This window comes from Ursus arctos, unplaced genomic scaffold (genome assembly GCF_023065955.2).
Source record: "Ursus arctos isolate Adak ecotype North America unplaced genomic scaffold, UrsArc2.0 scaffold_19, whole genome shotgun sequence".
In the NCBI taxonomy this organism is placed as follows: domain Eukaryota; kingdom Metazoa; phylum Chordata; class Mammalia; order Carnivora; family Ursidae; genus Ursus; species Ursus arctos.
The window spans coordinates 4,354,547-4,377,157 of NW_026622863.1; the positions used below are offsets into that span (position 1 = coordinate 4,354,547).

The 22,611-nt window shown below is 54.0% G+C and overlaps 1 protein-coding gene across 1 annotated transcript in view; it reads left to right on the forward strand.

The window, feature by feature from the left end:
• The window catches only part of COTL1 (coactosin like F-actin binding protein 1), a 39,833-nt gene extending 20,454 nt beyond the window's left edge, over positions 1-19,379 (forward strand). Inside the window, exons 3-4 of the mRNA XM_026494670.4 lie at positions 3,506-3,663; positions 18,085-19,379. Coding sequence (XP_026350455.1) covers positions 3,506-3,663; positions 18,085-18,195 — 269 coding nt within the window. The 3' untranslated portion in view covers positions 18,196-19,379. The remainder of the gene's footprint in view (positions 1-3,505; positions 3,664-18,084) is intronic.
• Positions 19,380-22,611: the final 3,232 nt, after the last annotated feature.

A 22,611-nucleotide genomic window follows, 5' to 3' on the forward strand; every position in this document is an offset into this window, starting at 1 on the left:
CGACTTTCCCTTGCAGACTCAGCTGACTTTTCAGTGTCGGGCCAAATCTGAGGCCGCAAACATTTGTAAGCATAACGTGACTCTTGGCGGTTCAAAAACGTCAGCGATCTTGTTGGCCAAAGCGTTGTCAGATAAGCAGCCAGCAGCCGCCCCAGGAACGCGGAACGCAGTCCCTCCTGCCATTATAATGTAAATGACATTGGGGAAAGTCTGCACTGCCAGGTTCCCCAAGCCCTTGCGGGGGCTGGTGGCCGGGCTGTGACTCACTTCTGGTGACTCACTTCTGGTGCGTCCCTCTCACGCCAGGTCCTGCGCTGGTACGTGGGACACACGGTTTGCGGCTTTCCCACGTGGAGGCTCTGGCCAGTGATGGGGTGCTGGGGGTCCAGCTGCGGTCACAGACACCGAGGCTCCAGGCTTCCAATGTGGGGATGGGAGATGGAGTGGTTCCCATGGAAACAGGCTGCTGTGCTTTTGCCTGCGTCGTCGCCTCAGGAGGCACCCGACCTGCGGCCCTGCCCCCCCCCGCCCCCCCAGATCTAGGCAGCAGTCTCATTAACCCCCGCCGGGGCATCTTGCTTCCTCCGCCACAGCCTCCCGGCTGCTCAGAGGGCCCTGGAACTGGCGGGCCTCCCCCTACGCCGTCGGCACCAGCCATGCGTGGCTGTGGACATTCAGTCCCTCCGCCCCGCCACCTCGCTTCCTGTGCTCACTGCCCACCTGGCAGCTCTGTCCTGTGGCCACAACTTCATGGAGATGTTCCCACCGTGGCGGGCCAGGCAGGTTGCACTGCGTTCCTATTTAATCCTTGCGGTTGACTGATGAGGGAGGCAAAATCGCCCCGTTGGGAAACCTCCCAGATGTGCCTCCGCGGGTGAATGGGTGGGCAGAAGGTGGCATAGCCATACCCTAGAATATGATTTGGCTGTAATGGGAATGAGGGATGGAACATGCCACAGCGGGGATGAGCCGTGCTGACGTGCTGAGTGATAGAAGGCCATGGATTGTGCGCTTCCGTCTATGCGAAATGTTCAGAGGAGGCAAGTCCAGAGGCAGAACGGACATAGTGCTGCTTCGGGCTGGGCAGAGGGCAGCGGAAGGACTGTGATGGGTAGGGTTGTGGCGGCACAGCGCTGTGAGTGTACTGAATGCCCCTGAATTGTACCCTGTGAACTAGCTGCAACGGCGAATTTTATGTTCCGTGACTTTTTCTTTTCTAAGAAAAAAAATAAAAGGAAGGACCAAAAAATATCACCCCTTTTTACAGCTGAGGCAGCTGAGGCTCAGTGCTTGGGGACTAAGTCAGAGTCCTTGAGGCTAGGAGATGGAGCCCTCACCCCCATTTGGGAGTCCCTGGACTCCTGTTTCCTTCCCCCCATGGCCAGTCTGCCACCAAGCCCTGTCTATTTGGCCCGTGAAATGTCCCCGAGACTCTTTCTCTGTTGGTGCCGACCCCCATGGTCCAGTCCCACAGTGGGTGTCCGCCAGACTCCTGTGGCCGGGTGGGGCAGTTCCCCGAAGGAAGGGGGCTGGGCAGACACACCCAGGCCACCCAGGCCTCGGCTTAACTGTCACGAGTCACCTTGCGCACATCCCATGACTTCTGAGGCTCATCTGTCTCAGGGCGAAGTGCATGTTGATGAAGACGACAGAGGTGTCCCCTCCTCCCCCATGACCCACCTCACAGCATCATTGTAAAGACCACATGAGATAGTAAAACGTGAGTGTGTTTTAGAAACCGTGACTGGTGATTATGACCTGTTTCCATCAATGCTGTGGGGCCGCCAGGCCTGGACCGTGGGGTCCGAATCAGGAATCCGTCTGGCTGAGAACCGTGTTTCTTGGTTCCCCTGGTTGCCCATGAGACGCACAGCTTGTAGGCCAGGATGTGCTCAAGCTTTGACGTCCCCGCCAGGCAGCGAACTTAACCAGCTCCAGATGATCCCCTTTACACCCAGAGGGCTTGGCGTAAACCTGTAAGCTGTGTGGGGTTCAGCAGGGAGGCAGCTGGGAAGACTTAGGAGGAAGATACCTTGATTTAGAAAAAATGAAAATACAGAAAAGCTCCCATGTGGTCCTTTGGCCCATAGCATCAGCATCACCCCGGAGCCACTTAGAAATGCAGCCCCGGGGCCCCTCCGAGACCTGGGGACTCTACGTCTGCATTTTAGCGAGAGCCCCATGCGAGTCAGATACACACGGGCACTTGAGAAGCACAGCTCTCCACTGTCTGTGGGGACTTGAGAAATCCTAAAGCCAGATGCTAGAAGCCCTTTGAGAGGGGAGAGCTGAGCTGAGTAGCCAGCCCGAGGTGAGCACCCCGAAGCCGGTACTGGGCAGTCATCTGCAGTTGGGGACAATGACGAGCTCTCCCTGATAACTGCAAGTAAAATATGAACTATTTAGGAACTAAGCTGAGTAAGGATAAGTGGTTTCCTCAAAGAAAAGCACAGAATGTTGGTAGAAAACACATTGAGGGTCTTGATTCAGTGGGCACACAAACCGTCCAGAAGTTTATTCTCAGCTGGGGGAGCGATTTTGCCCCGAAGAGGCTGCGGGGCCGTGTCTGGTGACGTTTTTGGTTGTGGCAACTGGGGCAGGGGGTGTGTGATATTGGCAGCTTGTGGGTGGGGGGCCAGGGTTGCCGCTCAGCACCCTGCCTTGCCCAGGACAGTCCCCACCACTAAGAGCGATCCAGCTGCAAGAATCAGGAGTGCTGAGGCGGCGAAACCTTGACCCGTCCTAGTGGGAAACCCACACCCGGGTCACTCTGAAAACTCAGCACCATCGCAGATATTTTGGTAACGCGTAGCAGTGGCAGGCTGTCTGAAGGGACAATAATGATAAAAGCATGGTAATGGAACAAAAGGTAGATAGATGTGGACCAGTAGGACAAACCCCTCTCCCTCTTCCCCCCACCCCGACCTCCTAATAACAGATCTGTGACTTATAACCGGCAGGACACACCGAACGGCACAATACTCAGCATTCTTTACTGCGATAATTATCCAGCCACGAGCTAGACAGGCCAGCGGTCCTAGAGCCATATCTCACGCCAAGATCAGGGCCACTCTGTCCCCCCACCTCCCACCCCCCATCTCAGTTCCCATTCCGAGCAGCTCCTTGGGGGATAAGAAGACTTGAGGAAGGTTTCGCTAAATCGGGTCCAGAACCTGAGCCTTCCTTGACCATGTGAAGGATGCGGGGTGGGGGGTATCAGGCTTAGCGGCCAGAGAGGCCTGTGTTCCGAGGCCAGCATGGCCTCGAACTGCCCACTGGCCTTGGGAGTGTCGCGTGCCCCTTCTGAACCTCCCTTCCCAGCTGCGAAATGGGCCTCGGAGCCTGCGATGCCGTTGCTGGGTTACATGAGGGGACGTTGGCCGAGGACAGCATTGGGCTCCTGCCGTGCGGCTCTGGGCATATTCTGGCTCATGGCTCCTTCTCAGGAGCAAAGTCTCGGGACGTTCTCACTGAGCACCGTGCCCTGTTTTGCTGTTGACGACAGATGACGTGCGGCTGTTTGCCTTTGTGCGTTTCACCACCGGGGACGCCATGAGCAAGAGGTCCAAGTTTGCCCTCATCACGTGGATCGGCGAGAACGTCAGCGGGCTGCAGCGAGCCAAAACCGGCACGGACAAGACCCTGGTGAAGGAGGTCGTGCAGGTACTTGGTCTTGTGTTCTTCCTGGGATGGGGTGGGCGGGGGTGGCGCCCAGGACAGAACGCGAGCTGCACCCATCTCTGGACCCCCAGAGCCGCTGAGGAAACGTTCCCTGAGTTGTTTGCAGGGTGTGGGCTGGGGGCGGGTAGCCAGGTTTGTGATTGTGACCACCACATAATGGAAAGGTGGCAGCTGAGGGCCTACCTTTGGGATGGGGCAGGTGGTTCATGAAGAAGGGGGCTGCAACGACGACCAAAATGGTAGCCGCTGTCTACTTGGATCGTGGGTCATCGTGGTTGACTTCCAGTGGTGGCCGTGAGGACCCAGTGGGAGACTTCGTGCACGGCCTCTCAACAGTGTCTGGGACCCAGTAGTTGCTCAGGAATAACACTTGCCCCCCGTCCTTGCTAGGTTAGTAGGAAGAGGGGTTAGTCTCTGAGTTCCTTTCCTGAGGTTTTACTTGGAGGGCTCTCTATTTCCAAGTGTTCCTCTGCTCCGGATGTAACCAAAATCCATACTGTCGGAAACTTCCAAGGTGGTCCATATGGGGCGAGGGCTTGGGGTCACGCTGAGAAGAGAAAATCTGATTTCCAGAAAGATAAACCAGGGGAAAAGGGAGGTGACGGAGAGTTCTCTCCTTACCAGGGGTTCTCCCTTTTGCAGAAGGGTCTCTCAAGCCCACGATCGGGAGATGGTAGCTCACGGGCATGGGCTTGCTTTCTGAGCGGATGAAGATATTCTTGAATTGGCTGTGGTGATGGGTGCATGTATCTGTAACTATGTGAAAAGCCTTGAATTGTAAAAACCAAAAACAGAACAGACACAAAAATAGGCTCTATGCAATGTGGTATCGTGGATTGGATCCTGGAAAAGAAAAACTGATGAAATTGGAACGAGGTCTGGAGTTTAGTTAACGGTAGTGTTTCAGTGTTGGCTTCGCAGTTGTGACCAACTTAGCACAGGAACGTAAGATGTCAGCCCTCAGGCACACGGAGTGTGGGGTGTGTGCGAACTCTCCTGCTGTCTCTCCTGCAGCTTTTCCGTAAATCTCAAATTATCCCGCAAATCAAACTTCGACTTAAAAAATGTTAGGAAAGAAGAAAGAATTCCCGTCCTTGCATTATCGTGGCCTGTCTTCCATCCTCCCTGCCAGCTCTGGGGGCGAGCTCCGCCGCGCCCGCGCATCACAGCCTGCAAGTCACCCTCTAGGTGGGCATCTCCCCTACCCCCCGCCAGCCTAATTCTCTAAACGATGTGGCTGCAGTCTTTGTAACGAGCGTGCTCCTGACGCTGGCTGTGCTGTTTGGTGCGCAAGGACACCGTCAGGTACTAAGCGTCCCCTGTGGTTGGCCTATTGACTTGCTGCCTGTTTTTATTTCTATAAATAATGTTCCAACCAACATTTCAATACACGCCGCTCCTTTGTCTCTCCCACTGAATTATTTCTTTAGGACACATTTTCGGGAGGTGGGCGTCCAGAGTTAATGGACGTGAAAGTCATTTTTAAAAGGTCTGAGTTGTCAGATGATCGTCTCGAAGCGGGTTAGCACCAGGTCTGGGACACAGTAAGTGTTTATTTAATCAGTGTCACTGAGTTCCCAGCCCACTGAGCGTCCCTGGCTAACACCACTCAGCACTCTGCCCAGCGCTGACGCCCTTGCGCTGGAAAGCCCCCGACTCCACCCCGCGGGCTATTTTTCTCCAGGTCCATTTGGGTTTTAGTGGTTACACAGCTTTCAGGGGTCTCCTTTGTGGCAGCAGATTGAAAAATGCCAGAAGGCCTGTTCCGTGGCCGAAGGTCTCCTGCTGGGTTCCACCATCCACGGTTCCTCTTCCATTGGCGGCCTGGACATGCGTGGCCAGCAGGCAAGGGCGTGTGGGGAGAGAACGCTTGCCAGTCGGGCCGCCTTTTGAATTTTGCAGGGCTCCTTTTTTCTTTCCATTTAAAAAGTTGTGGTAAAATACAGTGACATAAAATTGCTCATTTTCCCTGTTTTAAAACGTATGACTCAGTGGCGTTAAAGCACATTCACAGTGTTGGGCAACCACCATCCCTGTCTGTTTCCAGAACTTTTCCGTCACCTGCAAAGGAAACCCCGTCCCCACCAGCGGCCTGCAGAGTTCCTTTCAGGTCTAGAACTCGGCCCAGTTTGGTTGAGTGAGCCAGGGGCAGAGGGTGATTTCGGGAAATAGAATTCTTCGGTGTGAAGTTTCACTTGGGACTATTGGTCATAACCCATTTGTTTGCGAGCTCAAAGACCTTGAAGCAAAAAGGGGAATTGCCTGGCTTTCAGAACTGGGAAGCGCAGGGTTTCCGGCCTTTAGGTGTGGCTGGATCCAGGGCTCCCCCTATAGCTTCCTGTCCTCTCTCTTTTCTCTGGGTTTGGCCTCGGGTGTCAATCATTCCCTTACAAGGACCCTGATTGGCTCAACTTAGGTCACATGCACATCCTATGGGTGGGGAGGCGGGGCCTCATGATTGGCAGCTCGGGCGTGTGCCCAGATGTTAAAGCGACGCTGGTAGATGGGAAGGCACCGATGTCCACGATGTCCACTGCGGTGGGGGAGCTGGGACATCTTGAACTGCAGGTGCAGTGTAATATTTTGACCATTACCTTCTGCCTTTTTCACATCTGCATTTAAAAAGGTTTATTATCTGAAGCCATCACAATACCTCTCATGGATGCTACAGTTGCAAATACAGCCATTTAAGCTACAGAGGGTCAGTTATGCTGGCGCAATGGTGTCTTTCCACAGTCACTAAAATCGTGCTGATCCTGGGGCACCTGGCAGTTTCCCCGATGTTTAATAGGCGCTCAGAGCGGATGTTCTCTAAGGGACCTTCTTGATGGGCCGTTCTGGATTCTGCGTCTTGTGCGCTGTGGCCTTCTCCAGCTGCCTCTTTTTTTTTTTTTTTTTAAGATTTTATTTATTTAGTTGACAGAGAGACAGCCAGCGAGAGAAGGAACACAAGCAGGGGAAGTGGGAGAGGAAGAAGCAGGCTCATAGCGGAGGAGCCTGATGTGGGACTCGATCCCATAACGCTGGGATCACGCCCTGAGCCGAAGGCAGACGCTTAACCGCTGTGCCACCCAGGCGCCCCTCCATCTGCCTCTTGCTATGATTTCCATGTGAAGAATAAGTGGATTGGCGATTAGTTTAGGGTTACCGATAAACCCTCGGGTTTGATTGTAATGAAAGTACTAGACCCACATCCTTGTGGTTTGCATGAAATGTAGACAATGTAAACGGACCCAGAGACACTAGAATCAAGAAAGGCGGGTCTTCGTGCCCCCTGCCTGGCCGTGGCCAAGTCGCTCTCCCTTCCTGGGCTGTAGTTTCCTTCTTTATAAAAGGAAGAGTTGAGTGGGTGGACTTGTGTCATGTTCCGCTTTGACATAGTCTGAAACGTTTTCATTAAAAAATGTGGCACTTTGTTTAGGGCGTCATTCCTTTAAAGGAACCTCATTTTACTTAGTCGGACAGAGGGGCACTGCAGTGCTGTGGTCTGAGCGGGGCTTTCTGAGCCACGTGGTGTGAGTCCAGCACCTTGTGCAGCCTTGGGCATGTTGCTTACCTTCTCCGGTCTCAGTCCTCTGAAGTCCAAAACAGGGGTAAGATAGTGTCTGCCTCTTAGTGTTGAGCAAATAGAGGACAATGCTTAGAACCACGTATGGTGGGGCGCCTGGGTGGCACAGCGGTTGAGCGTCTGCCTTCGGCTCAGGGCGTGATCCCGGCGTTATAGGATCGAGCCCCACATCAGGCTCTTCCGCTATGAGCCTGCTTCTTCCTCTCCCACTTCCCCTGCTTGTGTTCCCTCTCTCGCTGGCTGTCTCTATCTCTATCGAATAAATAAAAAAAAATCTTAAAAAAAAAAAAAAAGAACCACGTCTGGTGAAGACCTGGGCGTGGTAGCTGCTGTTACCCCAGCGTCCCCTTGTCGACAAGACCGTGACGCACAGCTCTCTATCTCCATCGTGCATCACTTCCTCAGCCGGTGATAAGTCTGCGATTGAGCCACATTGCCTCATTGTCCTGCACAGGGCTTGGACCGGAGTCCCCGCCATCAGCAACACCAGAGGTCCCGGCCTTGCCCACCTTTGCTGGCGCTGATGTCATCCCTCCCCCGGGGCCTGCTGCATAGGTGCATTAACAGATGGGGAAACTGAGGCCCAGGGCAGTGCTAGGACTTACCCCAAAGCCCTGGCTCACAAACAGCCAATCCCGGCCAGAGTCCAGAGGAGGTCAGAGTCAGGAGGTTTAACCGTGGGTCTCTAGTCTGTGCTCAGTGCCAGGCTGAGAAACTGAGATGTGTCTGCGGCCAGGGGAAAGCAAGACAAAACAAGACAGGCTTCCAGGCATGTTGGGCTGGACAGTGGTGACGCCCGGACTGGGGTCGGGGGGCTCGCCGGATGGACAGCATGCGTGGCTGTCTCGCCCCGGCTGTCATCTGCCGCACAGAAGGGCCCGGGTGGTGCCGGGGACAGAACACCCGGGCCATTGTTCCGGCGCCTGTGCGGGATTACGGGAACAATGCAGGCACTACTATTAGGGGCCTGCTGTCCGGGCTGGGCCAGGCTGTCTTGATTTAGACCAGACTCTGGCCGTGATGCATCGTGCTTGCCTTGCAGAATGGCTTTATTCATGTGAGCCTTTTATTTATTTTTTTTAACATCCTATGAATGTTCATGGAGCGGAGAGACCAGAGGGTCCATCTCCGCGTTCAGCCTTGGGAAAGGACAGCAGCCGTGTTGCCTCCAATGAGCAGTGGGGGCAGGAAGGACGGACGTTTCAGTGACTGTGTGGAACTGTCAGCTTAATGTGAATTCTGACGGCTTCTACACCACAGGAGTGGTGTCAGCTTAAATGCTGGACCTCCTCTCACCCCACAGGGCCAAGACCACATATACCTAACGCTCTAGCAAGAGGGCCCCCTGGGTGTACCACTGTGCTAATAACATTCCTAATGACGGTTTTATTGTGCCCCACCGTGTGCTTGGCACCTCAGAGGACTTTCCCCATATTGAAATCATTAATTCTTTGCAACAAGGCCAGTTCTACCCCATCCCCATTTTATTGATGAGGGGCCGGGGGCCTAGGGAAGCCGAGTCACTTGCTCAGGGTCCCAGAGCTTGGACGTGGTGGAGCCCTGCCTGGTGCCCAGACCGCCTGGCCCCAGAGCCCCGATGCAGTCACCTGGCCCTGCTGCCCGTTTCCAAAGTCCTCAGCACCGAGACAACGTTCTGAGGTCACATGCGGTTTGGAAACCCTACCTGTGTTGATTCGCATGGCCCATTAAAGGCTCTCAGAAGTTGTGCAGGAAATAAACCTCTTAGATTTATTTTTAAACTTAATCTTCTTGATGGTAGAGCCTTTAAAATAAAAACTGGAAACAGAATATCATTGCTCAGCACTTGTTTTAAAAAACAAACAAACGCTGCTGTGTCAATGGAAAAGATCATGGGCTTAAGGGGGTGTGAGACCCAAGCTGATATTCTAGCTGCATCAACTCTTTGCTATGGGACCTCAGGCAAGTAACTGTATCTTTCGATTCTGTGAAAAAGATGTTACGAAAAGGAGAATGTAGATTTCCATGGTGCTGTTGGAAGGATTAAAGAAATGCAAAGGATGGAAAAAGGGTTTCTCTAGTTGGGTGACCGGTGAACTTCTATTCATCCTTCAAAACCTTCCTTCTTTATGCCATTCTCCTACTGGCCTCCATCAGAACCAATTGCTCCTTCATCTGTGTTTCTACCATGATCCCATGAATTATAGATTCCAGGAATTATAAATAAATGGCCCTAGAAGGTAGTCTCGAGGGCAGGAACCTTGCCTGCTTTATTACAGGGCACCCCTTGTGCCTAGAAGAGTAGGAAACAGGTGCTAAAAAGTGAAGAAACAAAGATGTTCACACGGGCCTCAGACTGTGTCTTATTTTTTTTTTGCATATTCCTAGGACAGAGGGAGAACATTCCTAAACGTTCAATAACTGGTCTCAGGATTGCATTAAATTGTGCAAGCCAGTTACACTCGGAGGGATTTGGGGGTGGACTCAAATTTGCAAACACTCTGCTTTTGTTTCCGTAGCAAGCAGAGGTGCGAGCCGGCCGGGTCGGCCGGGAGAACCCGCGCTCGTCCGTGTCATGAGACGTATGCGGCCGCTGCCCTCCCTTCAGAGCGTTCACTGCCACCCAGCACTCTGGGGACCCGGCCCTCTGGGGACCGGCTGTGGCTGCTTCGTGGCTCTCCAGAGGGTTTCAGCTGTTTGTTTTCAGCAGGAATGTTTACACTTCTCCAGGCTCAAGGTTTATGGAAAGGCCCTTTATTCTCCAAACCAGGAGGGGCCTTCTGTGCCCGTGCGTTTCACCTGGGCCTGGGCTCAGGCAAGGGCGCTTTCTGTTGCTTGTGTCCTGTGTTTAAGACACAAACGACTCAGCTAGAAATACAAGCCCCCAGCAGCCTGCGAAGGACGTGTGGTATCGCAGGTGGGGGCCACGTGCTGTCACTATACCCACTACTCAGATGTGGAGGCTGAGGCTCGGACGCACGCGTCCTTGAGCCAAGGCAGAAGTGGCTGGTGGAGGATCAGAGCCCACTCTCATGGTGGGGAGCCCCATGGCCCACTCTGGGCTCCTGCTACCAAGACGTCACAAGCTGTCAGGAGAGAGGGGAGGAGGCCCCAAGTCCTGAGCCCGGCGCAGCAATGGCGGCTACTTGCACAAGCCAAGAGCTGGGGCGGGCTGGGGCCTGGGTGCCCCTCGCTAAGCCCCACATGGGTCCCAGCCCTTGGCCAGCCAGTGGTGGGATGGCCCCTGCCTGGGCACCCGCCAGCAGCTGGTGACGCCCCGTGCAGCGATTCCAGACACGCTTACCGGCGTAGTTTCCCCGCGGTGGGGACCTAGCTAGAGCGCGGGCAGGTCTTCACCGAAGGAGCCCGGGGCACCGAGTCCAGGCAGCTCCTCTTCCCGGGTGACACGCGTGTACCCCACGATCTTGTTGGGCTGGAGCTGCCTGTACTCTTTGCAGCTTGTGTCCTTCTGATTTTTCCTATTTCTCGTCCCTTCCATGGACCACTCCTCACTTTTGTAAAGACCTTGGCATGGGCTTCATTGTGGGGTCCAGGCCCAGCCCACCCCTCAGCAGGTGTCTGCTTTTGCTGGCTACTTATTTCACTTCCCTGAACTTGAGCTTCCTCCTCTAGAAACTTGGGATGATAATATCTAACTCATGGGATTATAAAAATTAAATAAAATATGGTATAAAATTCCTGATGTATATAAACTGTTCAATGCAGATACTATTTACTTATTCAAGTTTTGTTGAAATGGGAAAACAATCTGGTGTTTACTGACAATGAACATCTGTGAGTATATATTATAATTACAAAAAAACAAAAATCTGTTGAATTATTTCCTGGGAAAAATTCCCCAAAGTGGGTGTGGCCGGGGAACAAGAAAGGCTGGGCACAATTTTGACCAGGCGATAATTGAAAACGTAAGCCTGGATTTAAGTGTGCTTGTCAGTCCCTCAATAGCAGGGGGCTCTGGGTTAAGAAGGCTTCTGACGCTAAGTCTGGACTCGTGAGAAAAGCGCCACGATTGATGATGGCGTCTGCCGTGGATGCAGGAGTGACGTATGTTTCCCAAATTCCTGCCGTTCCCGATGTGGATGTGGCCATAGTCAGACACCAGCAGAGGGGAGTCGGGGCTTCTGTAAATGTCCATGGTCAGGAGAGCAGGGGTCAGACTCCAGGCGGTCACCCAAATGCTGAAGAGGTGGGTGGCCCTGCAGGGGTGGGGTCAGGATTCGAGGCATATGGACGACTGCCCCGGTTTGGGCTTGGCCCAACCCTATGCGAGCATGCTCCACGACGGCGTGCCTCCTTGCCATCGGCCTCGGATGAATGGACGGTTCCCCGGTGCCCCGCTGAAATGTGACCGAATGCCCCTCCCTTGTCCTCTGTTTTCTTCCTAGCGAGGTAGGGTCATGTCGTTCACGAACTGCATGGGTGACACGGGTGCCTTTGTCCCCGAATCTGCCAAACACGAGACTGTGCCATTGGGCTGTTTGTTTTTTCCCTTTTCTATGATGACTCATGCCTGTTACAAGAATCTGTTCTTTTTGAGTAAATTACACCTTGCTGGAAGGATTTTGAAAACCTGGGTCTTTGAAGCTCTTTCGAATGGCTGTAGGAGGGCAAGCGTGGGAGGCCCAGGAGGGGTTGGCAGCTGAACGCCCAGCGGGTTTGATGCTGTGCCTTTCCATCTGGAGGGGTCCCTTCTCTGAGCCCACTGCACGCTGCGGGGCCCCGACTGCTTTCCTGCCGCACATTGAGGTCTTTGGCTTATCATTAATCTGCAGCCACTTGGGGAAGATACATTATGGTGGCCAGCATGTGTCTCCTCCACCCCCTGCCTCGGCTCACACACGGCAGGGGGGGGGGATTCTATTCCCCGCTCTTTCTGTGCAGGGGTTGGGGAAGGGCCTGAAGCTAGCACACGTCGAAAGCCAGTCTCTGGTCCCGTAGTTGACTTTCCCGTGCCAGTTTTCCCCACTGCCCCTCAGGTTCTGGCGGTCGACGTGGAATTTTGTCCCACGTGCTCCAGAGATAAGATGCAAAGCCATGGATGGCTGATGGGGAAGTGCCAGGACAACCCATTGTCTCTCCCTCTTCTTTCGCAGAGATAGAGACCAGGGCCCAGAGCCATTGACTGCTTCCCTCGGGGCGTTTTAGCGCCCCCTGGTTCTCTTCTTATGCTCTCAGACTCTCAGAGCCCTAAGCACCAGACTTTTGCCTTCCCAGGACCTAGGAGAATGTCTGGTATACAACAGGTGCTTAGTAAGCATGTGTTTGTTGGGAGAATGAATGACACTAGCTCTCCTTCTCTTTGGATGCAATGAAGGTCACCTCTCTTCCATCGCCCCACTTTGTAGAAACGTGCATTGCTGACATCACAGTCTTCTCTGTCAAACACTCCACTCTCAGTTTCTCTTCCCAGACCTTTCTCTGCACCCGCATTCTCTGCATAGGTTAGCAACTCACCCTGGTTCTAGTGTTCTGGGTGGGAGACCCGACGCTTCTACCCCACTGGTTCCTGCCTTCCTCCCGTGGCTGACCCTGTGTCCCGCTGTGGGCTTTGCAGCTGGATTTGCTGTCTTCTCTCTGCAAGGACGAAGCGGTGCCCGTGTCAGTGCCATGGTTATTCGAAGGAATTGCCTGGACTTTCCTTGAGTAAAATAAATGATGGGGATGAAACCATTGTGGGTGAGAGAAGAGGAACCAGCCACTCCCTGTGCCTTCACTCTTGAGCGTTTCAGGAAACTTTCCATCTCAGATCCCCTGATGATCTTAAGAACAAAGGCGAACCCGGGATCTCTTAAAATATCGCCTCATCATTCTTGGGAACCCTCATCAAGGGTCCCAGCCTTATGCAGACTCATCAGACCCTCCTGAAACCCCCGGGATGTAGGTCTTATTGTCCTCATTTGCACGTGAGGAGAGTGAGTAGGGGGTGGGGGTGGGGGGAGGGGTGGTAAGTCCCAGGATGGTAGGGGAGGGGAAGTCCCTGGGGAAGGCCAACTGCTGGAGATGCAAATGGACCACTGCTGCTATCTGTGTTGGACCAAACCCACGCCCAGCACACGTCAGGACTGAAGCTGGGGTTTAAACCGGGCAGTCGGGACCCATTTAGAAGTGAGATGGTTTAGGGGCACCTGGGTGGCTCAGTTGGTTAAGCGTCCCAACTCTTGATCTTAGGTCAGGTATTGATCTCCGGCTTGTGAGTTCAAGCCCCAGACTGGGCTCCATATTGGGGGTGGAGCCTACTTAAAAAAAAGAAAAGTTGGGGCACCTGGGTGGCTCAGTCAGTTAAACGTCTGCCTTTGGCTCGGGTCCTGGGATCAAGCCACTCATTGGGCTCCCTGCTCAGTGGGGAGCCTGCTTTTCCCTCTGCCTGCCACTCCCCCTGCTTGTGTGCTCTCTCTCTCTCTCTCTCTCTCTCTGTCAAATAAATATATAAACAAAATCTTAAAAAAAAAAAGTGAGATGGTTTAAAACTAAAGATAGGCAAACATTTAAGCGCTTTCTAAACCAGCTTTGCAAATAGATTCTGGACGATGTACAGAACTTTGTCCTAAAATAGATTCTGGACGATGTACAGAACCTTGTCCTAGCCTGTCCTCCTCTGGAGTTGCCTTCCCAGGAACAGACCATTGGAAGCTCATTGGAAGCAATGTCTGTGTTACATCTTTGAAATGAGCGTATATGCACGTGAGAAAAGTCACTGGGCAAACGTGTCCTGAACTTGGTTACTGCATGTCTCCAAGCCATCCTGGAGTCAGGTTTAGATGGATGGGCCTCTTCCGTGGAAAAGTCCTGCCATGGCAAAAGAAAAAAAAAAAAGAGGAGTGACCCTTTCTGGAAGCTATCAGCCAGGGACAGAGTGTTCCTAGATACGGCAAAGAAGATCTTTCTAGAACCACAGGTGACTGTGCCTCCAGACCAGCACCTTTTGCTTTGAAGTCTTTGACATATGGCTTTGGTGGCCTTGAGGGTGTGGCAGAGGCTGTGGTGGGAGGGATGGGCAGTCTGGAGCAGAGGGAGGGAGAGGACAGGACAGAACAGGGCCAGAACCTGCCCCCAGGACCCCTGCCATGAGGCTGCTCTGTGCCCTGGAAGGAATTGCTTCCCCTCTCTGCATCTCTTGCTGCTTTTCAATCAAATGAGGGGGTGAATGTCAGAATTTTAAGGGCTTTTTTTTTTTTTTCCAGTTCTGGTTCAAGACATGGAACATTTCCAGGCCTCCAAAAGCTCCCCCCTCCTCCACTCATATCAGCTGAGCTATTTTATGATTAATGATTCTCCTTGACTGAGCACACTGTTCTTTCAGACTCTTTCCTGTTCTATCTAGACCCGCCCCGTCCCCAGCCACACGTGGCTGCCTAGCACTTGAGGTTTGGCCCGTCTGCGCTGCTTTGGGCCGTACCTGTGAAACGTGCACTGGGTTTCGAAAACTCTGCAGGAAAGAACGTGGAAGGTCCCATTAATGATTTTGTATGTTGGTTACATGTTAAAATGGCAGTATTTTGAATCTATAAAGTTAGATAAAAATCCTATGAAGATTGATATCACCTGGTTCTTTTTTACTTTTTTTAATGTGGCTGCTAGAAAATGAAAAATTTCCTGTGTGTTAGCATTGCTCTGGGCCCTGTGTCCTTCTGAGTCAGGACTTGTCTCTGGCAACTGCGGCCTTCAACATCACCTGCCTCTGCACTGTGGGCGTTTGGTGACACGGCGAGGGTGCTAGGGACAGTGGCTGAGGGTAGAGGTGTGAGCAAAGGGGGTGGTGGCCATGCTTTGCTCAGATGTGCTCTTTGTGGTTCTTCACCGTGGGCTGCTCCTTATGTCGGCTCCTTCCTTCTGGTGTGCTGCTCCCAGGTTGGGGTCCGGCTGCCTATAGAGCTGGTTTTGCTCTTTCTGCCTCTTTTTGAAAGGTCACAATGAAGCCCACTCCCTGGGGGCACTGGTGTCCACCCTGCCAAGTGGAAGGCCCCTTCTGAGGACTGCTGGAAGGCACATGGGTGGGAAAGGGAGGGGTCGATGTGAGTTGGGTTTTAGGCTGACTCAGACTTTCTGGGGACTTTTTGCTGAGTCCACACCCTTAGGGGAAGTGTCAGTTCACCTTTGAAGCCTCTGGGGTGCTGAACGTCCTGTGTGTGGGAGGCCTGTGAGGCTTGGTAGGGCCCCCTCCACATGGCTCCCCCACCCCCGCTTTGGCCCCTGGAGGCTGGGTGCTGCTCCCATAGTGGGAGCGGGTGAGGTTGCCTCTCCATGTACTTTTCTTGATATAATCACTTTTTGCCTCACCTTTTGGTTTTTAAATCATGTCTCAGGTATATTATATAGCGTAGAGTTTGGGGGCGGTATTTTTTGGTAGCCTGAGACATAGCTGTTTTGGGGGGGGTAATTTTGCTCATTTACATTTATTGTTATGTTACGTTTTTACTAGATTCTCTTATTGCAGATTGCTCCTTATTTTGTTTTTTGTTTTTTTTTAAAGATTTTATTTATTTATTCGACAGAGATACAGACAGCCAGCGAGAGAGGGAACACAAGCAGGGGGAGTGGGAGAGGAAGAAGCAGGCTCATAGCGGAGGAGCCTGATGTGGGGCTCGATCCCACAACGCGGGGATCACGCCCTGAGCCAAAGGCAGACGCTTAACCGCTGTGCCACCCAGGTGCCCCAGATTGCTCCTTATTTTGGCTGTGATTTGATTTTCCATATGCTCGTGGTTTTCAGCTGGACTCTACATAGCTCCTTGTACAGTTTGACTGTAGATTTCTTAGTGCCTTATCAAACCTCTTGTTAATCTAAATCTCCTAATGGCTAACAGACATGAACAGGAGTGTTCTTATTTCTTTAGTCTCCATATATAGCTATCACACGGCAGAGGAACTTTGCACTTCCTGCTAGAGGCATCTCGAGCTGTTGGCTTCCTCCTCCTCTGCTCTCTGCCCCCACCCCCATGCCATTGGGGCTCTGGTTGAGAAACATGTTAATTCTCGGTTCCCCTTCCCAGCCCATACGTCCAATTTGTGTTCACTCACTGTGCTGAAGACAGACACCGATGCTTAGCACAGGATGGTGGGATGGGACTAGAAGGGGTCAGGAGGGTGTCATTCTGGGCTAGTTGCACAATCTCTTCAAGCCCAACCTGTGGGTCTTATCTTAAAAAAAGAAAAAAAAAAAGCTAATATACTGAGGGAGGTTTAAGTGAGATGTGTGAGGCTGCACCTGGCACATATTAGTTGCTTGATAAATATTAACCTTCCCTTCTCCCCTCCCTGCTAGTATCTTAGTGGCTTGGCACGGCAAACGCTTTGTCTTTATACTGTGAAACTTGACCTTGAGTGTTCTTTTGGTTTACTCATTCTTCTTGGAGGGATGGTGACTTTTTTTTTTGGAGTCTTTTTTTTTAAATTCCAGTGAAATTCACATAACATAAAATTGTCCATTTTAAACTCTACGATTCATGGGCATTTAGTACATTCACATTGTTCTGCAGCCACCATCCCTCTCTAGTTCCCAAACATTTTCCTTCCCCCAGAAGAAACCGCGTCCCCATTAGCACTCACCTCCCATTCCCCTCCAGTCCCCGGAAACCACGATTCTACTTCCCGTCTCCACGGATTTGCCTTTTCCGGACATTTCACATAAATGGAATCATACGATACGTGGTCTTTCCTGTCTGGTTCCTTCACTCGGCATGATGGTTTTGAGACCCATCCATGATATCATGTCTCGGCACCTCGTTCCTTTTCATGGCTGAGTAACAGTCCGGCATGTAGACAGACTATAATTTGCTAACCCACTCTCCCATCCACGGGCATCTGGGTGGTTTCCACATTTGGGCTGTTACGAATAATACCGCTGCAAATATTTGTGTATAAGTGTTTGTGCGGCTGTGTGCTTTCATTTCCCTTGTGTAGATCTCTAGGGGTAGGGTTGCTGGGTCATATGAAAGGGTTTTAAGAATTAAGTTTGCCAGTGCGTGACCATGTCTGGTACCCATAGGTGCTTAATAAATGGTGGTCATTGTTTATGCTACTTCCTTGTGGACTGTGTGTGTGTGTGGATGATTTCCTGACCTTCAGACTTGTTATTCGTATTTTGGTAAATATTTTGGATTCTTCTCTTTCATCGTCCTGAAATTTTCCTTGTTTATTGAAGTCTGGTGATCCACGTATCAAAACAGCTGTTGATTCTTCATGGCTCGGAGTTCTCGGATAAGCCAGATCACCTGCTTCACGTGTTCATGCCACGGGCATTTACTGAATACCTCGTGTGGGTCAGGCCCGTGGGCTTTTATGGTTGAAGCCTGTGCACTCCGAGGGCGGAGAGTGGCTGCACCCGTTCAGCTCATCACCGTGGCTGAAACCAACCGTGGGGTGAATGTTCACACCGTGGCAGTGGGCATAAGCTACCATTCAGGACTTGCCCCCACCCCCCCTCGTTGTGGACAGCCTGATGTTAAACACTTCCCAGCACACCAGCCTGCCTTTCCGACCTCCTCTCCTATTATTCTGACAGGTTGGTCTTTCACAGACAAGGAAACGAAGGCAGAGAGAGTTGAAGGAACCCGCCCAAGGTCACACAGCTGGAAGACGAAAGCGCCAGCCTTCGAACCCGTTCTGTCCTTGGCCCATCTCCTTGGTCTCAGGACCACACTGTATCCCGACTTCACCCATTTCCTGATCTCCAGTCACGGCTTTTCCTCCTCTTGCCAAACTGCGTTGCCACCGAATTTTCATTTTGATCATTTCTTAGTATTTTAGGCACCAGGACTTTCGGATGTGTTTTCTGAGCAGCACTTTGACCCTGTCCCTTCTTCACGGGAACTCTGTGTTCTATTTTGTTCTTGCAGAATTTTGCTAAAGAGTTTGTGATCAGCGACCGGAAGGAGCTGGAGGAAGATTTCATCAAGAGCGAGCTCAAGAAGGCGGGGGGCGCCAACTACGACGCGCAGACGGAGTAACCCCGGCCCTTCCCCTGCCCCTCGCAATGTCATCCGCCTGCTCCCCGGGGGAGGGGACCGCGGCCTCAGCCACCAGCCCGCCAGCCCACCAGGGACAGGAGACGCCGTGAGAGGCAACGCGCGCCATCCTGTCTGCAGCCCACCTCCCCTTCCCCGCTTCCCTCCCGAGCCCCCCCTGCGCCCTATCTCCTGAAGCTCATGGAACATCTTTCTTTTATCTCCTTTTCCCCCTCTTGCTTGTTCTAAGGAAAAATCATTTTGATGCCAAGGCCACGCACATCACCAGATCTGAGGCGCCTCTTGTGGTGACCCCTTTTCCTGGCATTCTCTTACACTGTAGCCCGCCTGGCCTCTCCCGCCACCAGCTCACGTCGCCTGGGGGCCGGGCCTCCGTCTGGTGTCCCGTGGCGCCCGCCTGTGTGGCGGAGGAGGCCGCCGTGCCCATCAGGGGGGGGGGCCGCCTTCGCCAGCACACACGTCGATCCCATGCATCAGGCGCAGACCCCCTCCCGCCCGAGCGTGCTCCGGGGTCCCTCACCCTCCATCCAGAGTTGCCTAAGCCACGCATCCGTCCGACGGGGACGGCACGCGGCCGTGAGACGTTCAGGCCTGACTCCGACCGAACAGAAGAGAGAAAACTTGCCTTAACAGGTGCCCGGCCGCGGCTGGGGCCCGCAGTGCGGAGCGGCTCCTTCCTCCCCTCGGGGCTGACGTCTCATCGTGGCATGGAGCGGGGGCACAGGTCCCAGGCCAGCCGTGCCGACGAGTCTTCCAGGGCTCCCTGCAGGGGCTCCCCCCGTGATGAGGACGCTAGGGAGAGAGGCCGGGGTGCACGGCGGGAATTCAGGGAGCACTGGAGGCCGATTCCTCACTTTTGGGGGGCCCCTCTGTGCCGGTGGGGCCGGCTCTGCCACCGAGCCGCCGGCGGAGCGGGTCCCCGCCCTCGTGACACCGGAAGGCCTGTGGTGTTCATCCCCGGTCGGCACCACACGCTCAAAAGGATTTTTTTTCCGAAGAAAGATGAGGTTGGCTTGGTTCTTCATGGGCAAGTTTGCGGTGTTCTTTCTCTTCTTTTCCTTGCTCATTTCATTTGGGGGTAGGAAATCTGTGCTGTATTGGGGGCGCGAAGCCCATCTGCCCTCAAACAGTTTACAGAAATAAATGGTTTTTTGTTTTTCAAAAAACGGGTCTGCCTGGTTTGTCTGACAGAGCTTCTCTCCTGACTGGACGAGGGCAGTGGTCACGTGCGGATCTAATAGGTGCTCTGGTGCCATCGGGGGCCAGGCACGTTCACATTCTGTCGCTTATTTAACTTTTAACAATAACCTGAAGAAACAAGTGCTGATTCTGTCCCTGTTTTATGGAAACTGAGGCCCAGGGAGTTGGAGCGAGTCACCTGAGGCCACCCAGCTAGCAAGTGCAGAGCTGGGATTCGAACCCAGGTCTCCCCAGGCCCCTGGCGCTGGAGCTGGGAGGGCAGCGGAGAGAAAGCACCGTCCTCGGCTGGGCTGTGGCAGCCCTTCTGAGGTTCTAGAGCTCAGGAACTGGACTTCCAGTACCCCAGCCTCGGTGGGACCCCCGACTCAGGCTGGAGGAGTCTCAGACACACAGACGACCGGGTGTGAGGAGCAGAGTGTGGGGCGGGCACGGGGCAGAACCCCAAATCTGAGCGGGAAGGAGCCCCGCCAGGTGTGGGCAAGGCCGCCCCCCAGCCGTGGCGGTGCGAATACCTGCCCCTCTGCTTGTAGCTCCGTGGCTTTAGGCAAGTTGGTTAACCTCTCTGGGCCTGGGTTCCTCATCTGCAAAGTCAGCAGCAACCTTACCTCCTGGGATGGGTCCCAAGGTAGAAGGGGCAGCAGGGGTTAGGAAGGTGTCCCGTAGGGGCTCAGCTCTCCTTACGTCAGGCCACCACTAGGTCTTGTTAGCTCTGCATGCCCCAGATTTTCCCTACACCCACAACAGAAGGAGCCAAACTAGGTCTCCGGCTTTGCGGCATATGGGTTTTAGCCCTGGTCAGAGAACTCAGGACAATTACACGTAAGAATGAGCCCCTTCTAGAAGAAAAGCCAAGCTCTAGGAGGCAAAATTCTAAAGAGACTTGTCTTGGTCAGAGGCATCAAGGAGGGCTTCCCTGAGGTGACATCACCTGGGAACTAAGGAGAGGAGAAGTGAGGTGGGCAAAGGGGGTGGGGCTGGGGGGACAAGGGGACTGTGGACAAAGGCTCCATGGGGATGTTTGCTCCGGGCAAGAGCAAAGAGGTGGCAGCTCAGGCCTTTGCTGGGATTCCAGAGGGCACCTGATGGGATGGTGAGGTCTTCGAGGGCAGAGAGAGGCCCTGCCTCCACATGTTGTTACCCCTGTGACCGGCACTGAGTAGGTATTGAGTAACATTGCCTAGAACTCCCTCCACCAGCTCCTGTCTCTGCCCAAAGGCCAGCCCTGAGCCCTGAGCCCTGATGGAGGGCTTGGGGATGGAGCTCTGGGGACTCAAGTGTCTGCTTAGACGTGCTCTGAATTACTTGACCTGGTCGTCCAACAGCTGCTCCAGATGACCTGAAACCGATGGCGTACGACCACCAGCATCTTATTTTGCCCTTGATGTTGTGAGGCAGGAATTTAGGAAGGGCTCAGCGAGGTGGTTCCCACTGGCAGGGGCCTCCTTTAGTTGAGGTCAGACCCACTGGCCGGACGTCCTGGTGGCCGGCAGCTGATGCGGGCAGCTGTACAGGAGCTCAGTGGGGCGCAGACGCTGGCACCCAGCACGGCCTCCCCTTCTGGCCCGGTGGGGTCGGGGTTGGGGAACCTCTTCCCCCAGAGCGACCGTCCCCGAGGACCAGGGGGAGGCTGCATGGCCTTTGAGCCTCAGAAGTCCCAGAGCGGCATTTCCACTGGACCCTACTGGGGAAGGGGTCGTGAGCTCCTCAAGTTCAAGGGGAGGGGACACTGACCTCACCTTTCAGCGGGAGGAGTGCCAAGGCATGCGTGACCTTGTTTGTGGCCAGGCACGCTGCCAGGGCTGGGGCACCCTCCTGCTCAGGGGCTGGCACGGGCGGGGGAGGGGCTGGCATGGGTGGGGGAGGGGCAGACCCGCAGTAAAACGAGCCGATTGTCGTCCTGGTGTCCCTGGGCCCTCCAGGGAGCTCGCTGCTCCTGGCTGACTGATCCTTGGGGGAGGCGCCTGTTTCTCCGCTTTACCCCACGCTCCTGATGGATGTGGACTCTCCAGGGGCCTTCGCAAGGCTGGAAGGAGCTCAGCGCTGGGGTGCCACCCTGCTGGGGGCAGGCCTCCTGCTGCCCCCGTCCCAGGACAGGTGGTCCTCACCACAGTCACTCTGCCACTTCCTGGTCCCCATTTGTCATGAGTAGCAGAAGAGAGGTGAAAACAAGAACGGAAAGGTCCACTGTGAAGACGTGAGCACCTGGGCCAGGAGGCAGCTCTGCGCTCAGGCCGAGTCGGGTTGGAGGTGGCCTCTGTCTGAGCCTCTGTCTCCCCCTCTCGAAGCCGGGACCATGACCACGGTACTTCTCGGTCTTAGCCGGACGGCTACACGCAATACCACGAACCCGATGCTTATAAACAGCAGAGATTTGTTTCTTCTAGTCTGGGAGCCGCGAGTCCAAGGTCGGGGCACCTGCATGGGCACATGAGGGCCCTCCCCTGGTTCTCGAGGTGTCCTCACCTGGAAGGGCTGAGGGAGCTCCGTGTTGTCTCCTTTATAAGGACGAATCCCAATCCCGAGGGCTCTACCCTCATGACCCTGTTACCCTCCAAAGGTCCCACCTCTTAACCCCGTCACACTGGGCATGAGGTCCAACATGTGAATCTGGGGGACACACACATTCAGACCACCATGTTCCCTCACACATTTACGTGACCACCAAATGAGGTGGATGCGCCAGCAGCTCAGCACGATGGCTTTACGGATCATGACGGCTACTCTCTGAGTGGTCCCGGAAGACCATCCTTGCTCTGGGGAAGGGCTGGGCCGCGAGTGGCTTCCAGCCTGACACCAGGCAGCGACAGAGCATCTAGATTCTTCTATCCCTGCTGGTCGGTGCCACTGCCCACGGGCCCACCGTTATAGCTGTGGGTCTGGCAGACAGAACACAAACGCCTCCCGTGGTGTGTTTGGCCAGAGCAGGCTGACTTCTGGGTGGGGCTTTGGAGGGGCGCTCAACTGCCCTGATTGGGGGGGGGGCTGGTGCCAGGAGCCAGCGCGGGGGGAGGTGGAAGCGTTCCAGTCCGAGCTCCATCACTTACAGGCCATGCGCTCTTATGTAGGACACTTCGCCTCCCTTTGGAGTGGCCGGGGCAAGGCGAATGGCTAGGCTAAAGTTCCGTGGGGCAGGGACGTATCCCCCAATAAATGTGAACAGAAACACAGTCTGCCACACACCCCTGGAAAGTGAGGCAG